This window comes from Camelus bactrianus, chromosome X (genome assembly GCF_048773025.1).
Source record: "Camelus bactrianus isolate YW-2024 breed Bactrian camel chromosome X, ASM4877302v1, whole genome shotgun sequence".
NCBI classification, from domain to species: domain Eukaryota; kingdom Metazoa; phylum Chordata; class Mammalia; order Artiodactyla; family Camelidae; genus Camelus; species Camelus bactrianus.
The window spans coordinates 44,541,167-44,558,026 of NC_133575.1; the positions used below are offsets into that span (position 1 = coordinate 44,541,167).

At 36.8% G+C, this 16,860-nt stretch overlaps 1 protein-coding gene across 3 annotated transcripts in view; it reads left to right on the forward strand.

The window, feature by feature from the left end:
- The window catches only part of OPHN1 (oligophrenin 1), a 586,519-nt gene that overhangs the window by 548,273 nt on the left and 21,386 nt on the right, over positions 1–16,860 (forward strand). For all 3 annotated transcript variants that reach the window (XM_010973648.3, XM_010973647.3, XM_045509198.2), the window contains exon 21: positions 13,143–13,469. In XM_010973648.3, coding sequence (XP_010971950.1) covers positions 13,143–13,469 — 327 coding nt within the window. The remainder of the gene's footprint in view (positions 1–13,142; positions 13,470–16,860) is intronic.

Consider the following 16,860-nt stretch of genomic DNA (forward strand, 5'->3'; position numbering starts at 1 on the left):
TACACCCTTTGCACTCATTCACAGCTGCCTTGTTTGAAAAGACATGGATAAACTTGATGACTAAGCATGCTGGTTGGGTGTCGAATGGCAGGCAGCTCATAGGAAAGAGCTGATCATGTCTAACTCCTCCTACTTGAAACACTTCATTCACTTGGTTTTCAGGACATTGAACTCTCCTTGTACCTCACTAGACATTCTATCTCAGTCTCCTCTGCTGATTTTCCTTCTCTTCTCAACTTTTACATGTTACAAGCCCCAGGGATTTTTCCCCCTAGTCAACTTCCCTGTCTATATTTGTTTCCTGAGTGATCTCATTCAATCTCACAGCTTTAAATATCTTTTGAATCTGAGGATTATTTCCAAATTTATAAATCTAGGAATTATCTCCCCTCTGTTCCCATCTCAAACTCCCTGCTCAAAGGCTCTCTTTGGATGACTTATAGATATCTCCAATTTAAAATGTGCAAAACACAGCTTTTAATTCCTTATTCCTCAATCTGCTCTTACTTTGATCTCCTCCATCTAGGTAACTGGCAGTAGCAGTCACCCAGTCGCTAACGTCAAGATCTTTGGGATCATCCTTGATTACTCTCTTTCCCTTTTACCTCACATCTAATCCATCTGCTCAACATGAACATTATATGCTAAACCTACTAATTCCTACTGCTACCTTCATGGTCAAGCCACTGTCATCTTTTACAGGGGTGGCTACAGTAGCTTCCGAACTATTATCCTTGCTTTTCTTCTTGCCTGACTATCGGTCATTCTCCACAGCAGCCAGTAAGATGTACACTCTTTAATTTGATTGATTGATTGATTGATTGATTGATTGATTGGTTGAATATTCTGAAATAGTATTTTATTCATGGAATAAAATGAAACAAATGTGAGAAAAATACATTTTTTCATTGTTTAAAACTTAATGATGATAGCTGTTATATTTTACTTTATTTTTTAATACATATTTTATTGAAGTGTAGTAAGTTTACAATGTTGTGTCAGTTTCTAGTGTACAGCACGATACTTCAGTCATATAGGAACATATATTCATTTTCATATTCGTTTCATAAGCTACTACAAGATATTAAATATAGTTCCCTGTGCTATACAGTAGGATTTGTTGTTTATCTATTTTATATATAGTAGTTAGTATCTGCAAATCTCGAACTCCCAATTTATCCCTTCCCACCCCTTTCCTCCTCTGGTAACTGTAAGTTTGTTATCTATGTCTGTGAGTCTGTTTCTGTTTTGTAAATAAGTTTGTCTTTTTTTTTTTAGATTCCACATATCATTTCCTCTGCTCCAAATTTCCAGTGACTTCTATGCATTTTTAGAAGAAAATTCACATTTTATTCTGCATTATATGATCCTTAGTTACCTTTCTGATCTCATTTCTGAGCTTTACTCTCTCTCTATCCACTTTGTTCTCTCTGCTCTTTTGCTGTTCCTTATACATGTCAAACTTACCTAAGGGCCTTTACATTTGCTGTTCTCTTGGCTCTAAACATTCTTCCTCCAGAACTTTGCAAGCCTCTCTCCTTCATTCAGATCTCTGCTAAATGCCATCTCTTCATAGAGACTGTCTCTGAGTACCCTATTTAAATAGTTCTTTCCCTTCCTCCAATTAATTTCTATCATTTTTACACTGCTTTATTGGATTCATGTCACTTGCTACTATGTGTTCACATGCTTATTATATCTTATCCATTAGAATGTAAGATCCACTTTATCACCAGCCTCCAGAATAATTCCTATATATTGCATGTGTTCAGTAAATACTTGTAGACTAAATGAATGGGTGTATAGGGAATAATGAAGAGAAAAGGATCTCCCAGTTTAAGGGATCACCTCCTTACCTCCTTCATAGAGGAGGTGTGCTGACATTTAGTAGAAAGTGGACGGGAACATTGAATGCCTCCTCTGTTGTTCCCTAATCTCATTTTAATTGGATAAACTCATTTATTTGTCTATTCACAATCTCCCCAAATACATACTAGAAAATGTAATCTCTATGCCAGCAGAAATTTTTCACTCTGTGTCCCTAGTACCAGCATAGTACCTAGCATATCATAAGTCCTCAATAAATGTCTGTGGTAAATGAATGAATTGAGTGTTAGTAGGCCTGGAATATAATTTCATCTTGGCCACTAACTTGCTGAATGACTTGGGCTACTCATGTCTGGGTCTCAGTTTGCCCCTCTGTGTGATGAGGTCTTTATGCCAGAAGATCACCAATGGGATAACCCACTCTAGACTTTTAAATTTCTTTTACTGAGATATAATTCATATGACATAAAATTCACCCTTTTTAAGTGTTGACTGGTGGTTTTTAGTACATTCACAAGCTTGTGCAACCATCTAATTTCAGAACACCTTCATCACCCCAAAAAGAACCTTGTACCTCCCAATACTCCTCTCCCCCCAATCCCTGGCAATCACTAATTTACTTTCTGTCTCTGTGGATTTGCCTATTCTGGAAATTTCATAGAAATGAAATCATACAATATATGGTCTTTATGTGGCTAGCCTCTTAGCATAATGATTCCAAGCTTCATCCATGATGTACCATGTTTCAATACTTCATTCCATTTTCTGGAGGAATAACATTGCATTATATGAATATATCACATTTTGTTTATCATTCATCAGTTGATGGACACAGATTATTTCCACTTTTTGGTTATAATGCTGCTATGAACATTTGTGCACAGATTTTTCTGTGAATGGATGTTTTTAATGATCTTGGGTATATACCTAAGAGTGGAATTTCTGGGTCATATGGTCACTGTATGTTCAATATTTGAGGAAACATTTCAAGACTATTTTCTAAAGCACCTGCACCATTTTACTTTCCCACCAGTAATGGATGACAGTTACAATTACTCTACATTTTCACCAGCACTGGGTTTTTGTTTTGTTTTAGTAAAAATTGCATATATTTAAAGTATACAAAGTGATGATTTGATGCACATATACATAGTGAAATGGTTACTAAAATGGTTACTACAGTCAAGTTAATTAACATGTCTTAATTTTTTTTGGATGAGTGCACTTAAAATCTACTCTCATATCAAATTTCTAGTACTCAGTACAATATTGTTAACTGTAGTCATCATGCTATATATTAGATTTCTAGACTTATTCATCCTACATGACTGCAACTGTGTAACCTTTGGCCAACATCTCCCCATTTTCTCCACCTCCATGCCCCTGTTCTAGTCTCTGCTTCAATGTATTCAACATTTTTAGTTTCCCCATATAAATGATATCATGCAGATCATATTTCATTCTGTGTCTGGCTTATTTTACTTAACATAATGCCATCCAGGTTTACCTACATTATAGCAAATGAATGGTAGGATATCTTTCTAAGTCTGAAATATATATGAATATAAATATAAATATATATATATATTTAAATGTAAATATATAGTCACCCATTGATGGCCACTTAGGTTGTTTCCATATCTTTCTTTTTTTAATTTCTTTTATTTTTTATATTTTTTATTTATTTTTTTCTTCTTTTTCTTCCTTCAAAGTGATTTTTATTTTTTTATTTTATTTTTTTAACATTTTTTATTGATTTATAATCATTTTACAAGGTTGTGTCAAATTCCAGTGTTCAGCACAATATTTCAGTCATTCATGAACATATACACACTCATTGTCACATTTTTTTCTCTGTGAGTTATCATAACATTTTGTGTATATTTCCCTGTGCTATACAGTGTAATCTTGTTTATCTATTCTACAGTTTTGAAATCCCAGTCTATCCCTTCCCACCCTTCACCACCCTGGCAACCACAAGTCTGTATTCTCTGTCTGTGAGTCTATTTCTGTCCTTTATTTATGCTTTGTTTTTGTTTGTTTGTTTGTTTTTGTTTTTGTTTTTGTTTTTTAGATTCTACATATGAGCGATCTCATATGGTATTTTTCTTTCTCTTTCTGGCTTACTTCACTTAGAATGACATTCTCCAGGAGCATCCATGTTGCTGCAAATGGCATTATGTTGTCGGTTTTTATGGCTGAGTAGTATTCCATTGTGTAAATATACCACCACTTCTTTATCCAGCCACCTGTTGATAGACATGTAGGCTGTTTCCATGTTTTGGCTATTGTAAATAGTGCTGCTATGAACATTGGGGTGCAGGTGTCATCCTGAAGTAGGATTCCTTCTGGATACAAGCCCAGGAGTGGGATTCCTGGGTCATATGGTAAGTCTATTCCTAGACTTTTGAGGAATCTCCACACTCTTTTCCATAGTGGCTGCACCAAACTGCATTCCCACCAGCAGTGTAGGAGGGTTCCCCTTTCTCCACAGCCTCTCCAGCATTTGACATTTGTGGATTTTTGAATGACAGCCATTCTGACTGGTGTGAGGTGACACCTCATTGTAGTTTTGATTTCCATTTCTTTGATAATTAGTGATATTGAGCATTTTTTCATGTGCTTTTTGATCATTTGTATGTCTTCCTTGGAGAATTGCTTGTTTAGGTCTTCTGCCCATTTTTGGATTGGGTTGTTTACTTTTTTCTTATTGAGTCATATAAGCTGCTTATATATTCTGGAGATCAAGCCTTTGTCGGTTTCACTTGCAAAAATTTTCCCCCATTCAGTAGGTTTTCTTCTTGTTTTATTTCTGGTTTCCTTTGCTGTGCAGAAGCTTGTAAATTTCATTAGGTCCCATTTGTTTATTCTTGCTTTTATTTCTTCTAGGAGAAAATTTTTGAGATGTATGTCAGATAATGTTTTGCCTATGTTTTCCTCTAGGAGGTTTATTGTATCTTGTCTTATGCTTAAGTCTTTAATCCATTTTGAGTTGATTTCTGTATATGGTGTAAGGGGGTGTTCTAGCTTCATTGTTTTATATGCTGCTGTCCAGTTTTCCCAACACCATTTGCTGAAGAGACTGTCTTTATTCCATTGTATATTCTTGCCTCCTTTGTCGAAGATGAGTTGACCAAAAGTTTGTGGGTTCATTTCTGGGCTCTCTAATCTGTTCCATTGGTCTATATGTCTGTTTTGGTACCAATACCATGCTGTCTTGATGACTGTAGCTCTATAGTATTGTCTGAAGTCTGGGAGAGTTATTCCTCCAGCCTCTTTCTTTCTCTTCAGTAATGCTTTGGCAATTCTAGGTCTTTGATGGTTCCATATAAATTTTATTATGATTTGTTCTAATTCTGTGAAATCTGTCCTGGGTAATTGGATAGGGATTGCATTAAATCTGTAGATTCCCTTGGGCACTGTGACCATTTTAACAATATTGATTCTTCCAATCCAAGAGCATGGAATATCTTTCCATTTTTTAAAGCCTTCTTTAATTTCATTCATCACTGGTTTATAGTTTTCTGTGTATAATTCTTTCACCTCCTTGGTTAGATTTATTCCCAGATATTTTATTACTTTGGGTGCTATTTTAAAGGGGATTCTTTCTTTACTTTCTTTTTCTGTTGATTTATCGTTAGTGTAAGTAAATGCAACTGCTTTTTGAACGTTAATTTTGTAACCTTCTACCTTGCTGTATTCTTAAATCAGCTCTAGTAGCTTTTGTGTGGACCTTTTAGGGTTTTCTATATATAGTAACATGCCGTCAGCATATAGTGACACTTTTACCTCTTCTTTTCCAATTTGGATCCCTTTTATTTCTTTCTCTTGCCTGACTGCTGTGGCTAGGACTTCCAGGATGATGTTGAATAGGAGTGGTAATAGTGGGCATCCTTGTCTTGTCCCAGATTTTAGTGGGAAGCTTTTGAGTTTTTCACCATTGAGTACTATGCTGGCTGTAGGTTTGTCATATATAGCTTTTATTATGTTGAGATATGTTCCCTCTATACCCACTTTGGCGAGAGTTTTTATCATAAATGGGTGTTGAATTTTATCAAATGCTTTTTCTGCATCGATTGAGATGATCATGTGGTTTTTGTCCTTTCTCTTGTTGATGTGAAGTATTACATTGATTGATTTGCGTAAGTTGAAGCAGCCTTGTGTCCCTGGGATGAACCCCACTTGGCCATGATATATAATCTTTTTTATGTGTTGTTGGATTCTATTTGCTAAAATTTTGGTGAGAATTTTGGCGTCTATGTTCATCAGTGATATTGGCCTATAATTCTCTTTTTTTATAGTGTCTTTGCCTGGTTTTGGTATCAGGGTGACGGTGGCTTCATAGAATGGGTTTGGGAGTATTCCCTCCTTTTCAATCGTCTGGAAGAGTTTGAGAATAGGACTGGTATGAGTTCTTCTTTGTATGTTTGGTAGAATTCCCCAGTGAAGCCGTCCGGTCCTGGACTTTTATTTGTAGGGAGGATTTTAATTGCTATTTCTATTTCCTTTCTAGTGATCAGATTGTTCAAGTACTCAGATTCTTCTTGATTCAGTCTTGGTGGACAGTATGTTTCCAGAAACTTGTCCATCTCCTCTAGATTATCCAGTTTGATTCCATATAGTTTTTCATAATATTCTCATATGATATTCTGTATTTCTATTTTATTTGTTGTAATTTCTCCATTTTCCTTTCTTATTTTGCTAATTTGTGCTGTCTCTTTTTTCTTCTTTGTGAGTTTGGCCAGAGCTTTGTCAATTTTATTTACTTTTTCAAAAAATCAGATTTTGGTTTGGTTGATTTTTTCTATGGTTTTTTGATTTTTTTGTTAATCTCGATTGTATTTAATTCCTCTCTGATCTTTATTATTTCCTTCCTTCTGCTGCTTTTTGGGGCTTCTTGTTCTTCTTTTTCTAATTCATTCAGGTGGTGGGTTAAATTGTTTATTTGAGATTGTTCTTCTTTTTTGAGGAAGGCCTGTATCGCTATAAACTTCCCTCTTAGCACTGCCTTTGCTGTGTCCCATAGGTTTTGAGTGGTTGTGCTTTCATTATCATTTGTCTCAAGGTATTTTTTAATTTCAGCTTTGATTCCTCATTGACCCATAAGTTTTTCAATAACATATTGTTTAATCTCCATGCTTTCCTTTTTTTCTCCTTTGTTTCTCTGTTGTTGATTTCCAGTTTCATGGCATTGTGGTCAGTAAAGATGCTTGAGATAATTTCTATCTTCTTAAAATTGTTGAGGTTTCTTTTGTGCCCAAGTACATGATCGATCCTGGAAAATGTTCCATGTGCACTTGAAAAGAATGTATATCCTATTTTTGGGGGGTGTAATGCTCTGAAAATATCCACCAGATCTAGTTTTTCTATTGTAGTATTTAATTTCTCTGTTGCCTTGTTTATTTTCTGTCTGGAAGATCTGTCTAGTGATGTTAATGCAGTGTTAAAATCTCCAACTATGATTGTATTCCCATCAATATTCCCCTTTATCTCTGTTAGTAATTGTTGTATGTACTTAGGTGCTCCTATATTGGGTGCATATATATTAATGAGTGTAATATCCCCATCTTGTATCACTCCTTTAATCATTATAAAATGTCCTTCTTTATCTTTCTTTATGGCCTTTGTTTTAAAGTCTATTTTGTCTGAAATCAGTACTGCAACACCTGCTTTTTTGGCTTTTCCATTTGCATGGAATATCCTTTTCCATCCTTTCACTATCAATCTATGTATGTCCTTCTCCCTAAAGTGGGTCTCTTGTATGCAGCATATTGAAGGTTCTTGCTTTATTATCCACTCTGCCACTCTATGTCTTTTGACTGGAGCATTTAGTCCATTAACATTTACAGTAATTAATGATAGATGTGTGTTCATTGCTATTTTGAACTTATCTTTGCAGTTGAATTGGTATATCCTCTTTGTTCCTTTCTTCTTCCTTTTGTGGTTTGGTAATTTTCCTTTGTATTATCATGGATTTTATTTAATTTTTGTGACTCCCTTGTAAGTTTTTGGCTTGTGGTTACCCGTTTTTGTAAATCTATTAGCCCATTACTGTAACTGTTTTTATTAAATGATAGTAACATGATCTCAAACCCATCCTACTGTTAAAAAAATTTTAAAAAGAAAGAAAAAAATATTCTATATTTCCCTGCCTCCCTCTCCCATTCTCAGTGATTTGTATGTCTTCTTCTATAATACCATGTTTACTTTATTTGTAATTCATGAGTTATCACCATTCCAGTTGTGAGTTTCTCATTTCTGTAGCATCCTGCTGCTTTTCTATTTAGAATATCCCTTTCAATATTTCTTTTAGCATGGGTTTAGTGTTGCTAAACTTCTGCAGCTTTTTTTTTTGTCTGTGAAACTCTTTTATTTCTCCATCTATCCTCAAGGATAGCCTTGCTGGATAAAGGATCCTAGGCTGCATCTTTTTTTCATTCAGGGCTTTGAATATATCTTTCCACTCCCTTCTGGCCTGTAGTGTTTGTGTCGAGAAATCAGCTGAGAGCCTTATGGGGGTTCCCTTGTAACTTATTCTTTGCTTTTCTCTTGCTGCCTTTAGAATCATTTCTTTATCCTTGACTCTGGCCATCTTGATTATGATATGTCTTGGTGTGGGTCTATTTGGGTTCTTCCTGTTTGGGACCCTCTGAGCTTCCTGTACTTGGATATCTGATTCCTTCTTTAAGTTTGGGAAGTTTTCAGTCATGATTTCTTTAAAAACCTTTTCAATCCCCTTTGATTTTTCTTCCCCTTCTGGGACCCCTATTATGCGAAGATTGGGACGATTTATATTATCCCACAGGTCCCTTATGCTATTTTCATTATTTTTTATTTGCTTCTCTTGTAGTTCTTCTGAATGGGTGCTTTCTATTGTCCTGTCTTCTAGATCACTAATTCGTTCCTCTGCATTAGCTAGTCAGCTTTGCCCAGCTATTAGATCATTCCTCACCTCTGTCAATGTGTTTACCCATTCTACTTGGCTCTTCCTTATAGCTTGAATTTCATTTTTGACATATTCTATATCTCTAAACACTATCTCTTTTAATTCCTTCAGCAATTTGATCACTCCTTTCTTGAAATCTTGATCTAGTAGGCTATCGATATCTATTTCGTTGATCTTTCTTTCAGGGGATTTCTCTTGTTCTTTTAATTGGGAAAGGTTTCTCTGCTTCTTCATCTTGCTCATACCTCTCTGGCCCTGTGGTTTATGGAGTATAAGTTGTTTATTTTGGTCCTTGAGGATTTTATCTATCTAATACCTATTTAGGAATAGAACTTAGGAAAAAAAGAAAAAAAATAAGAGAGAGAGAGAAAGAATTTTAAAAGAAGGGAGAAAGAGGGTTTGAAAACAGTTTATAATGAATAGTATAAGAGAGAGTTGAAGCAGAGTATTAATTGGGTTGAGATGTCCTCTTAAAACCTTTAAAAAAAAAAAGGGTGGGGGAAGATGAATAGATGTATTTGAAACCTGTGTCTAATCAATAACAGGACATCAAAACCCAAGAGAAATAGAAACTAATTAAGAAGTAAAAATTAAGAGGGTAATAGAAAATAGAACAGGTAAAAACAGATTAAAAAGGGGGGGGGCGGTTGTCAGTGTTCTCCTGGAATCTGTGTGCAGTTAATGTGAAGTCTTTCTGTCTTCGTCCTGTTTTGGAAGCTCAGCTTGCTGTTTCCAGAGGCCCTCCGTTGGCGCCCTCTTCTGTGTTGCTCCCAGTACCTGTCAGCGAGCAGATTGCGCCCCCTCCCAGCACTGGGTCAGGTGCAGCTCTCCTCTGCTGTGGGCGGGCGGGTCACTGCCCCTCCTGACGCAGCAGTCAGAGTTGCAGACTGGCCAGGTAGGAGGGCGGGTCGTGCCCCCTCCCAGCACTGTGGTCAGGAGCTGTGTTCCTGCCTAAAAGGTGGGGGGCCGCTCTCCCTCTCCCCATGCCGGTAGCTCCGCTGCTCTGTGTGGCTGCGCACTCCGCCCTGGTCGGTGCTCCACAGGTGGGCTCAGGGAAGACTGAGGGATAGCCTTGTCCCTGCTCCGGGCCAGAGTTCAGCTCCTTGTTTGTCTTTGTGAAGCAAGTTCTCTGAGGGACCAGGATGGAAGGATCCTATCTGCCCCGGGCTGTAGGCCAGTCTCAGTCTGGCCTTTGAGGCTGCTAAGCCCTTCCGTGCGGATGCAGGTTTCGCCCCCACCCCCGCCTGGGTGCTAAGCGCAGAGGATATGGCGGCTGTGCCTGAGCCCCGCCTCTCTTCCCCCGAAAACTTTCCGTGGGTTTTCAGAGATGGGGATATGCACCCTTCCCCCGAGAGCACATCAACCTTGCTGTTTTATGGAGGGCCCAGATTGTTCTGCCCTGTACACCCAGAGCCACAGCGTACAGCCCCTTGCAGTCCCCCGGGGCTGCCTCAGTGCAGCCGCCCCCGTTCTCCGCCCGGCTTCTGCAGCCTGGCCCTGCCTGCCGCTGCTGGCCCGCGTCTCAGGCTGGGTGTTGGGGGACCCTCTGTGCCCGTTTAACTTAGTTCTGTCAGTCAAGGGCTGCTCCATATAGAACCGAGCCTCGGAGGCTCCCCCTCTCTCCCGCTGGCCTCTCAGTTGGAGAGGGGAGACCCAGCGAACGAGCGCCAGTCCTCCTTTGCTCCTCCCTCCCCGCGGGACCCGTCCCACGCTGCTTTGCCTTTTGTTCTTTCTTTTTTCCTTTTCTCCTACCAGATTTTTGGCGTCTTTATCTTTTGAAGAGGGCGATGTTCTGTCGGAGTTCCGCAGGTGCTCTGGTTGGTTGAGTAGGTCTGTGGATGTGGGTCTTGGTGTATTTGTGGGAGAGGGTGAGCTGCGAGCGCCCTTCTACTCCGCCATCTTCTCCGAGTTTCCATATCTTTCTAATTCTAGCCATCCTAAATGGTTGTGAATCTATATTCATTTAATCCTCATCACTTCTCATAGTGAAGGCACTAGAGGCTTAGAGAGACTGAGTAGTTGGCCCAATTCACACAACTGCTAAATGTCAGAGTGGCAATTTGCACCCATCTTATTCCAGACCCCATTTATCTACTATAATATTGTACTTCCTATAACCTGTCTGAACAGTGTTCTGAGAGGGTACCAATACCTCTGCTTACCAGTGTTTTTTTTTTTTTTTTACCAATAGCATTTCATTTCTTACCCCCAAACTCTTTATTCCCCTTGTATATAGTATTATAGTGACTCATTTTATCATCATCGTGGACTTCACACCCCCATATCGAAGCTCTGTCCATTCCACTCCCTTGACATCTCTTGAATCTGTCTCTCTTTGTTACTGCTGCTGCAGTTTAGATCCTTCTCATCAGCAGTCTCCATCTTGTCTGCTATCCTCCGGTCTCTCTGTTCCAGTCTACTTTTCATAATGAATCTAAAGGGACATTCTAAAAACATATATGATAATGTCACTTCCCTGCCAAAAAAAGTCATGATCCTCTGCAGCCCAATGATAAAGATAATATTCCTGAACATGGCACTCATGGCCTTCATGATACAGCCCCAACCCACCTTAACAACCTCATTTCAAGCTACCCACACTTTTCATCTAAAATTGGTTCCTGTGCTGAAGCCACAATAAACTTTTTCTTTTTTTTTTTAAATTTTCTTAGACAAACCATGACTTTTCACTCCTTCAAGTTGCTCACTCTTTGAAGTTCCCTCCCCCCCTTTTTTTCCATCTACTGCAATCCTTTAAGTCCTAGGTCAAATATTATCTCTTTTACAAGATTTTCTCAAGCAACACCTGATAAAATTGGCACTGTCCTCCTCATAGAACTTATTTGCATTATTCTACTTGTATTATAATAATTGATCTATTTCTCCTGCTTGACTAATGTGCAACCTCTCAAAACTCCTCCCCATCATGCACTCACACAGAAAAGAGGCCCCTAGTTGGCTGCTTGACTATTTGTGAAGCCTCTTTGTCTGATAGGATTTACCCCCAGTTCTCTGCAGTTTCTGAAGCTGGCCTGTGTGTATTGTGTAGTTTCAAACATAAGCAGAAGTTTAAAAAACAATATGACATACTCCCCTTGTACCTCTCACCCAGCTTCAACATTTACCACCACATGCCCAATCTTGTTTCATCCATACCCCTATCCATCTGCCCAACTCAGACATCATGTCATTCCATCCATAAATGTTGAGTATGTATTTATAAAAGATAAGGACTCTTTTTTCAAACCAAAATCTCAATGCCATCATCATACCTAAAAGAAAAGATAACAAAATAGTAATTTCTTTTTTTCTCTCTTTGTACTAGATTTTGTAAAAAAAAAAAAAAAGAAAGAAATTTGAAGTGTAGTTGATTTACAGTGTACAGCAAAGTGATTCAGTTATACATATACATTTGTATATATTTTTTCTTTTCAGATTATGTCAAAACAGTAATTTCTTAGTATCACTAACCGTCTCATCAGTGTTCAGATTCTCCCGTTATTATTACTATTTTTTAATCAGTATCCAAATAAGATCCATGTATTACAATTGGTTGACATGTCTCTCGGGTCTCATTTGGCTGTCCAGAACCTCTCTTCTTAATCACTATGCTCTGATCTGGGTTTTCTATTACCAAAGGAAGTGACAATTTTCTTATAGCAGGAATTCTCAATCAGGGGTTCATCAACAATTTCAGGGAGCTCCATGAATCTCTTTAGATTAGTTTTCAAAATTTTGCATGTATTTGTGTAAGTTACTTTTTCTAAGGAGACTATCTCTGGCTCTCATTAGAGACTCAAAGCTTTAATTAAGACACAGCACAACTGAAAAGCACATATTATTATCACAAGAAGTTGTAAACCACAAAAGCTAGGGGAGGACCATAACATGGCTAGTTGAGGATATCTTTTTGAGTATGAAGAAAGAAGTTAAATTCTGTTAAAGTGCATTAACTTGAAATTTGAAAGCTCTTTACAAATTACTTTTGAGACAAATAGAAATAGTTAAGGATTAATTGATGTCTTTATTTAAAAGTAATAGAGTGTACAATTGACTGGGGGCTCTTAAGTTGTTTTTTATTTAACATATCCCTGTAAATAAAGCATATTGGCATATTGTGGTTTTGCTGAATTGTAGTCATGAAAATAATACTCAGATCTTGAATTGAATTCCCTATTTGAAGAGACCTGTGACTCCACATGGACTGGGGTAGCTAGAGACTGATTTTGTGGGATATTATTGATTTGTTCCATGATGAAAGCTCCTTTGAAAATGTGTGTAATTTTTCAATATTATGTATGCATGTATAAAAGTGAAAAGGTGATAAAGGTTATCATTAATCTTCCCTCTTTGCACCAACTTTTCCTAGATGAAGTCCAACATAGAACAACACCCAATGGTACTATCATCAGCAGTATAGAACACCATAAGCCACCACAGTACCCCAAAATGCCTATTCAGAAAAGTGGAGAAGCCGATCCTGGGAGGAAATCCCCAAGCAGGCTTGTTTCAGATGGCAAGGTGGAGTCCTGCCTCGAGGTGGATGTGGGGAAGTTGGTGTCTAGGCTGCAGGATGGAGGGACCAAAGCCATACCAAAGGCCACCAATGGACCTATGCCAAACCCTGGGCCCACCAAGGCCCCCTCTTTCCACATAAAGAGACCAGCTCCTCGGCCCCTGGCTCACCACAAGGAGGGTAAGTGCTTCAGAATCCCATCGGAGAGAGAAATGACCAGAACTACTTTGTACCTTGAGACCTGTCTGAAGTTGTAGATATTTAAGTAGAAATCTATTCCACACTTTGTCCTTAGCATGTTGGAGAAAATGAATTCCTACCTGTCTCTGTTTGCTTCTGGACTCAAAGCTCAGCAGGCCTGAACCTTCATCCTGGTATTGCATTAGATTTGTTTCATGTCTGCTTTATGGAGATGCTTATGTGTGTGTGTATATGTGGCTATCTCTTTTGAAATTTTTCAGTTTTATATTTTATATACTGTTTTGTGTATATATTTCAGATATATCTGAAAATGTGAATTGCAATTTGACTTGAAATTTTTCATTCCCTTTGGAAGTTTCAAACCTTTTATATATCCTGCATGTTTCTTGTTAAATATATTGCTAAATTTTTAACCTTTAAAAATATTAGTATACTCTCTCATTCATTGTAATTTCAAGTTGGCCATTGTTTGTGCAAAGGAAAAAATATTGAATTTTACATATATGTATTTTTTTGTAATCAGGTACCTTAAATTTTTTCTTATTTTTAACAGTTTTTATAGTATACTTGCTTGTGTTTACATAAATAAAATTTTAATATCTGAAAATAATGACAAAAAAGAGAAATATGTTCCAGTTTACTACCACTAATATTGGAATGGTGGGCAAGAACATAAAAACCATTCACAATGATCACTAGAATGTAAGCTTCATGATGGGAAGGATTTGGGGCCAGTTAAATTTATTTCTGTATCCCAATGACTTAGAACAATGCCTGACTTTTACATAGTAGGCACTTATTATTTGTAGAATAAAATAGTAATAATGATATTATTTATTAATATAATTATTGCTGCTGTTGCCATATATTATTATTTTATTTATTTTTTATCAAGGTAACTGGTTTATAAAATTAAGTAAGTTTCATGTGTACAACATATTTTTATTTCTATATATACTATGGCATGCTCACCATCAAAAGTTTAGTTTCTATGTCCTCCTTTACACATTTTGCCCCTCCTTCCCCTCTGATAACCACTGTTTTGTTCTCTGTATCTACATGTTTGTTTTGGTTTGGTTTAGTTTGTTCATTTATACTGGTTTTTCGTTCATTTAAATTTTTTTGTATGTTTTTTCCACATAAGTGAAATCATAGATATTTGTTTTTCTCCGTCTGATTTATTTTACTTAGCATAATATTCTAAAGGTTAATCCATGTTGCAAATGGGAAGATTTCATCTTTTTATGACTGAGTAGTATTTCTTTATGTATATATTACATCTTTATCCGTTCACCCATTGATTGGCACTTAGGTTGTTTCCATATCTTGGCTATGTTAATAAAGCTGTGATGAACATAGGGGTGCATATATCTTTATGAATTAGTGTTTTCATGTTCTTTGTATAAACACCCAGAAGTAGAATGGTTGGATCATATGGTAGTTCTATTTTTAGTTTTTTGAGGAATCTTCATACTGTTTTCAGTAGTGGGTGTACCAAATAACATTCCCACCAACAGTGTATGAGGGTTCCCTTTTCTTCACATCCTCTTCAACACTTGTTATTTCTTGCACTTTGGATAATAGCCATTCCAACGGGCATGATGTGATATCTCACTGTGATTTTGATTTGTATTTCCCTAATAATTCATGATGTTGAATACTGTTTAATGTGCCTCTTGGCCATTTGTATGTCTTCTTGGAAAAAATATCCATGCAGCTCCTTTCCCTATTTTTAAATTAGGTTGTTTGGCTCTATTTGTTGGTGTCATATGAGTTCTTTAAATATTTTGGATATTAATTCCTTATAAACTATATGATTTGCAAATATCTTTTCCCATTTGGTAGGTTATGTTTTCATTTTGTTGAAGGTTTCCTTTGCTATGCAGAAGCTTTTCAGCTTTATCGATAGAGTCCTATTTCCTTATTTGTGCTTTTGTTTCCCTTGCCTGATGAGAATATCCAGAAAAAAATATTGCTAAGATCAATGTCAAACCCTTCTTCTAGGAAGGTTATGGTTTCAAGCCCTACATTCAAGTCTTTAACTCATTTTTAGTTGATATATACATTTTTTTATGTTGTGAGGTAGTGGTCTAGTTCCTTCCTTCCTTCCTTCCATCCGTCCTTCCTTCCTTTTCTTCCTTCCTTCTTTCCTTCCTTTCTTGGCTATCCAGTTTCCCCAGCACCATTTATTGAAGAAATTATCTTTTTCTATTGTATATCCTTTGTGACTTTTTCATAAATGAATTGTACACATATGTGTGGGTTTATTTTAGGACTCCCAATTCTGTTTTATTGTTGTATGTGTCCATTCTTCTGCCAATGCCATACTGTTTGATTGCAGTAGCTTTGTAATATAGTTTGAAATCAGGGCATGTGATACCTCCAGCATTGTTTCTTTTTTTCAGAATTGCTTTGGCTATTCAGGGTCTTTTGTGGTTACATATAAATTTTAGAATTTTTTGCTCTATTTCTATGAAAGCTGCCCTTGTGATTTGGATAAAGATTTTGCTGAAACTATAGATTTCTTTTGGTAACATGGGCTTTTTAGCAATGTTAATTCTTCCAATCCATGAGCATTGAATAACTTTTTCTTTATTTGTGCCTTCAAATTCTTTCAACAATGTCTTATAGTTTTCTGTGTACAGGTCTTTCACGTCCTTAGTTATACCTAGGTATTTTGTTATTTTTGTTGCAATTGTAAATGGGATTATTTTCTTAATTTTTATTTTTGCTGGTTCATTGTTAGCATGTAGGAACACGTCAGATTTTTGTATGCTCATTTTGTACCCTTTAACTTTACTGCATTTGTTTAGTATTTCTAATAGTTCTTTGATGGAGTCTTTAGAGTTTTCTATATATAAAATGTCATCTGCAAATAGTGACAGTTTTACTTCTTCCTTTCCAGTTTAGATGCCTTTTATTTCTTTTTCTTGCCTAATTACTCTGGCTAGGACTTCTAATTCTATGTTGAATTACAGTGGTAAGAATGGGTATCCCATCTTATTCCTGATCTTAGAGGGATGGTTTTCAGTTTTTCACTATTGAGTATGATGTTAGCTGTGAGTTTGTCATACATGACCTTTATTATGCTGAGGGACTTCCTTCTATACCCATTTTATTGAGAGTTTTAATCATATATGGGTATTCAATCTTGTCAAATAATTTTTATACATCTATTGAGATATGGTTTTCATTTTTCATTTTGTTAATGTGGTGTCCCACATTGATTTATTTGTGCACATTGAACCATCCTTACATCCCTTGAGTAAATCTTGTTTGATCATGGTGTGTGAGCCTTCTAATGTATTGTATTCAATTTGAAAAAGTTTTGTTGAGGATTTTTGCATCTGTGTTCATCAGAGATATTTGC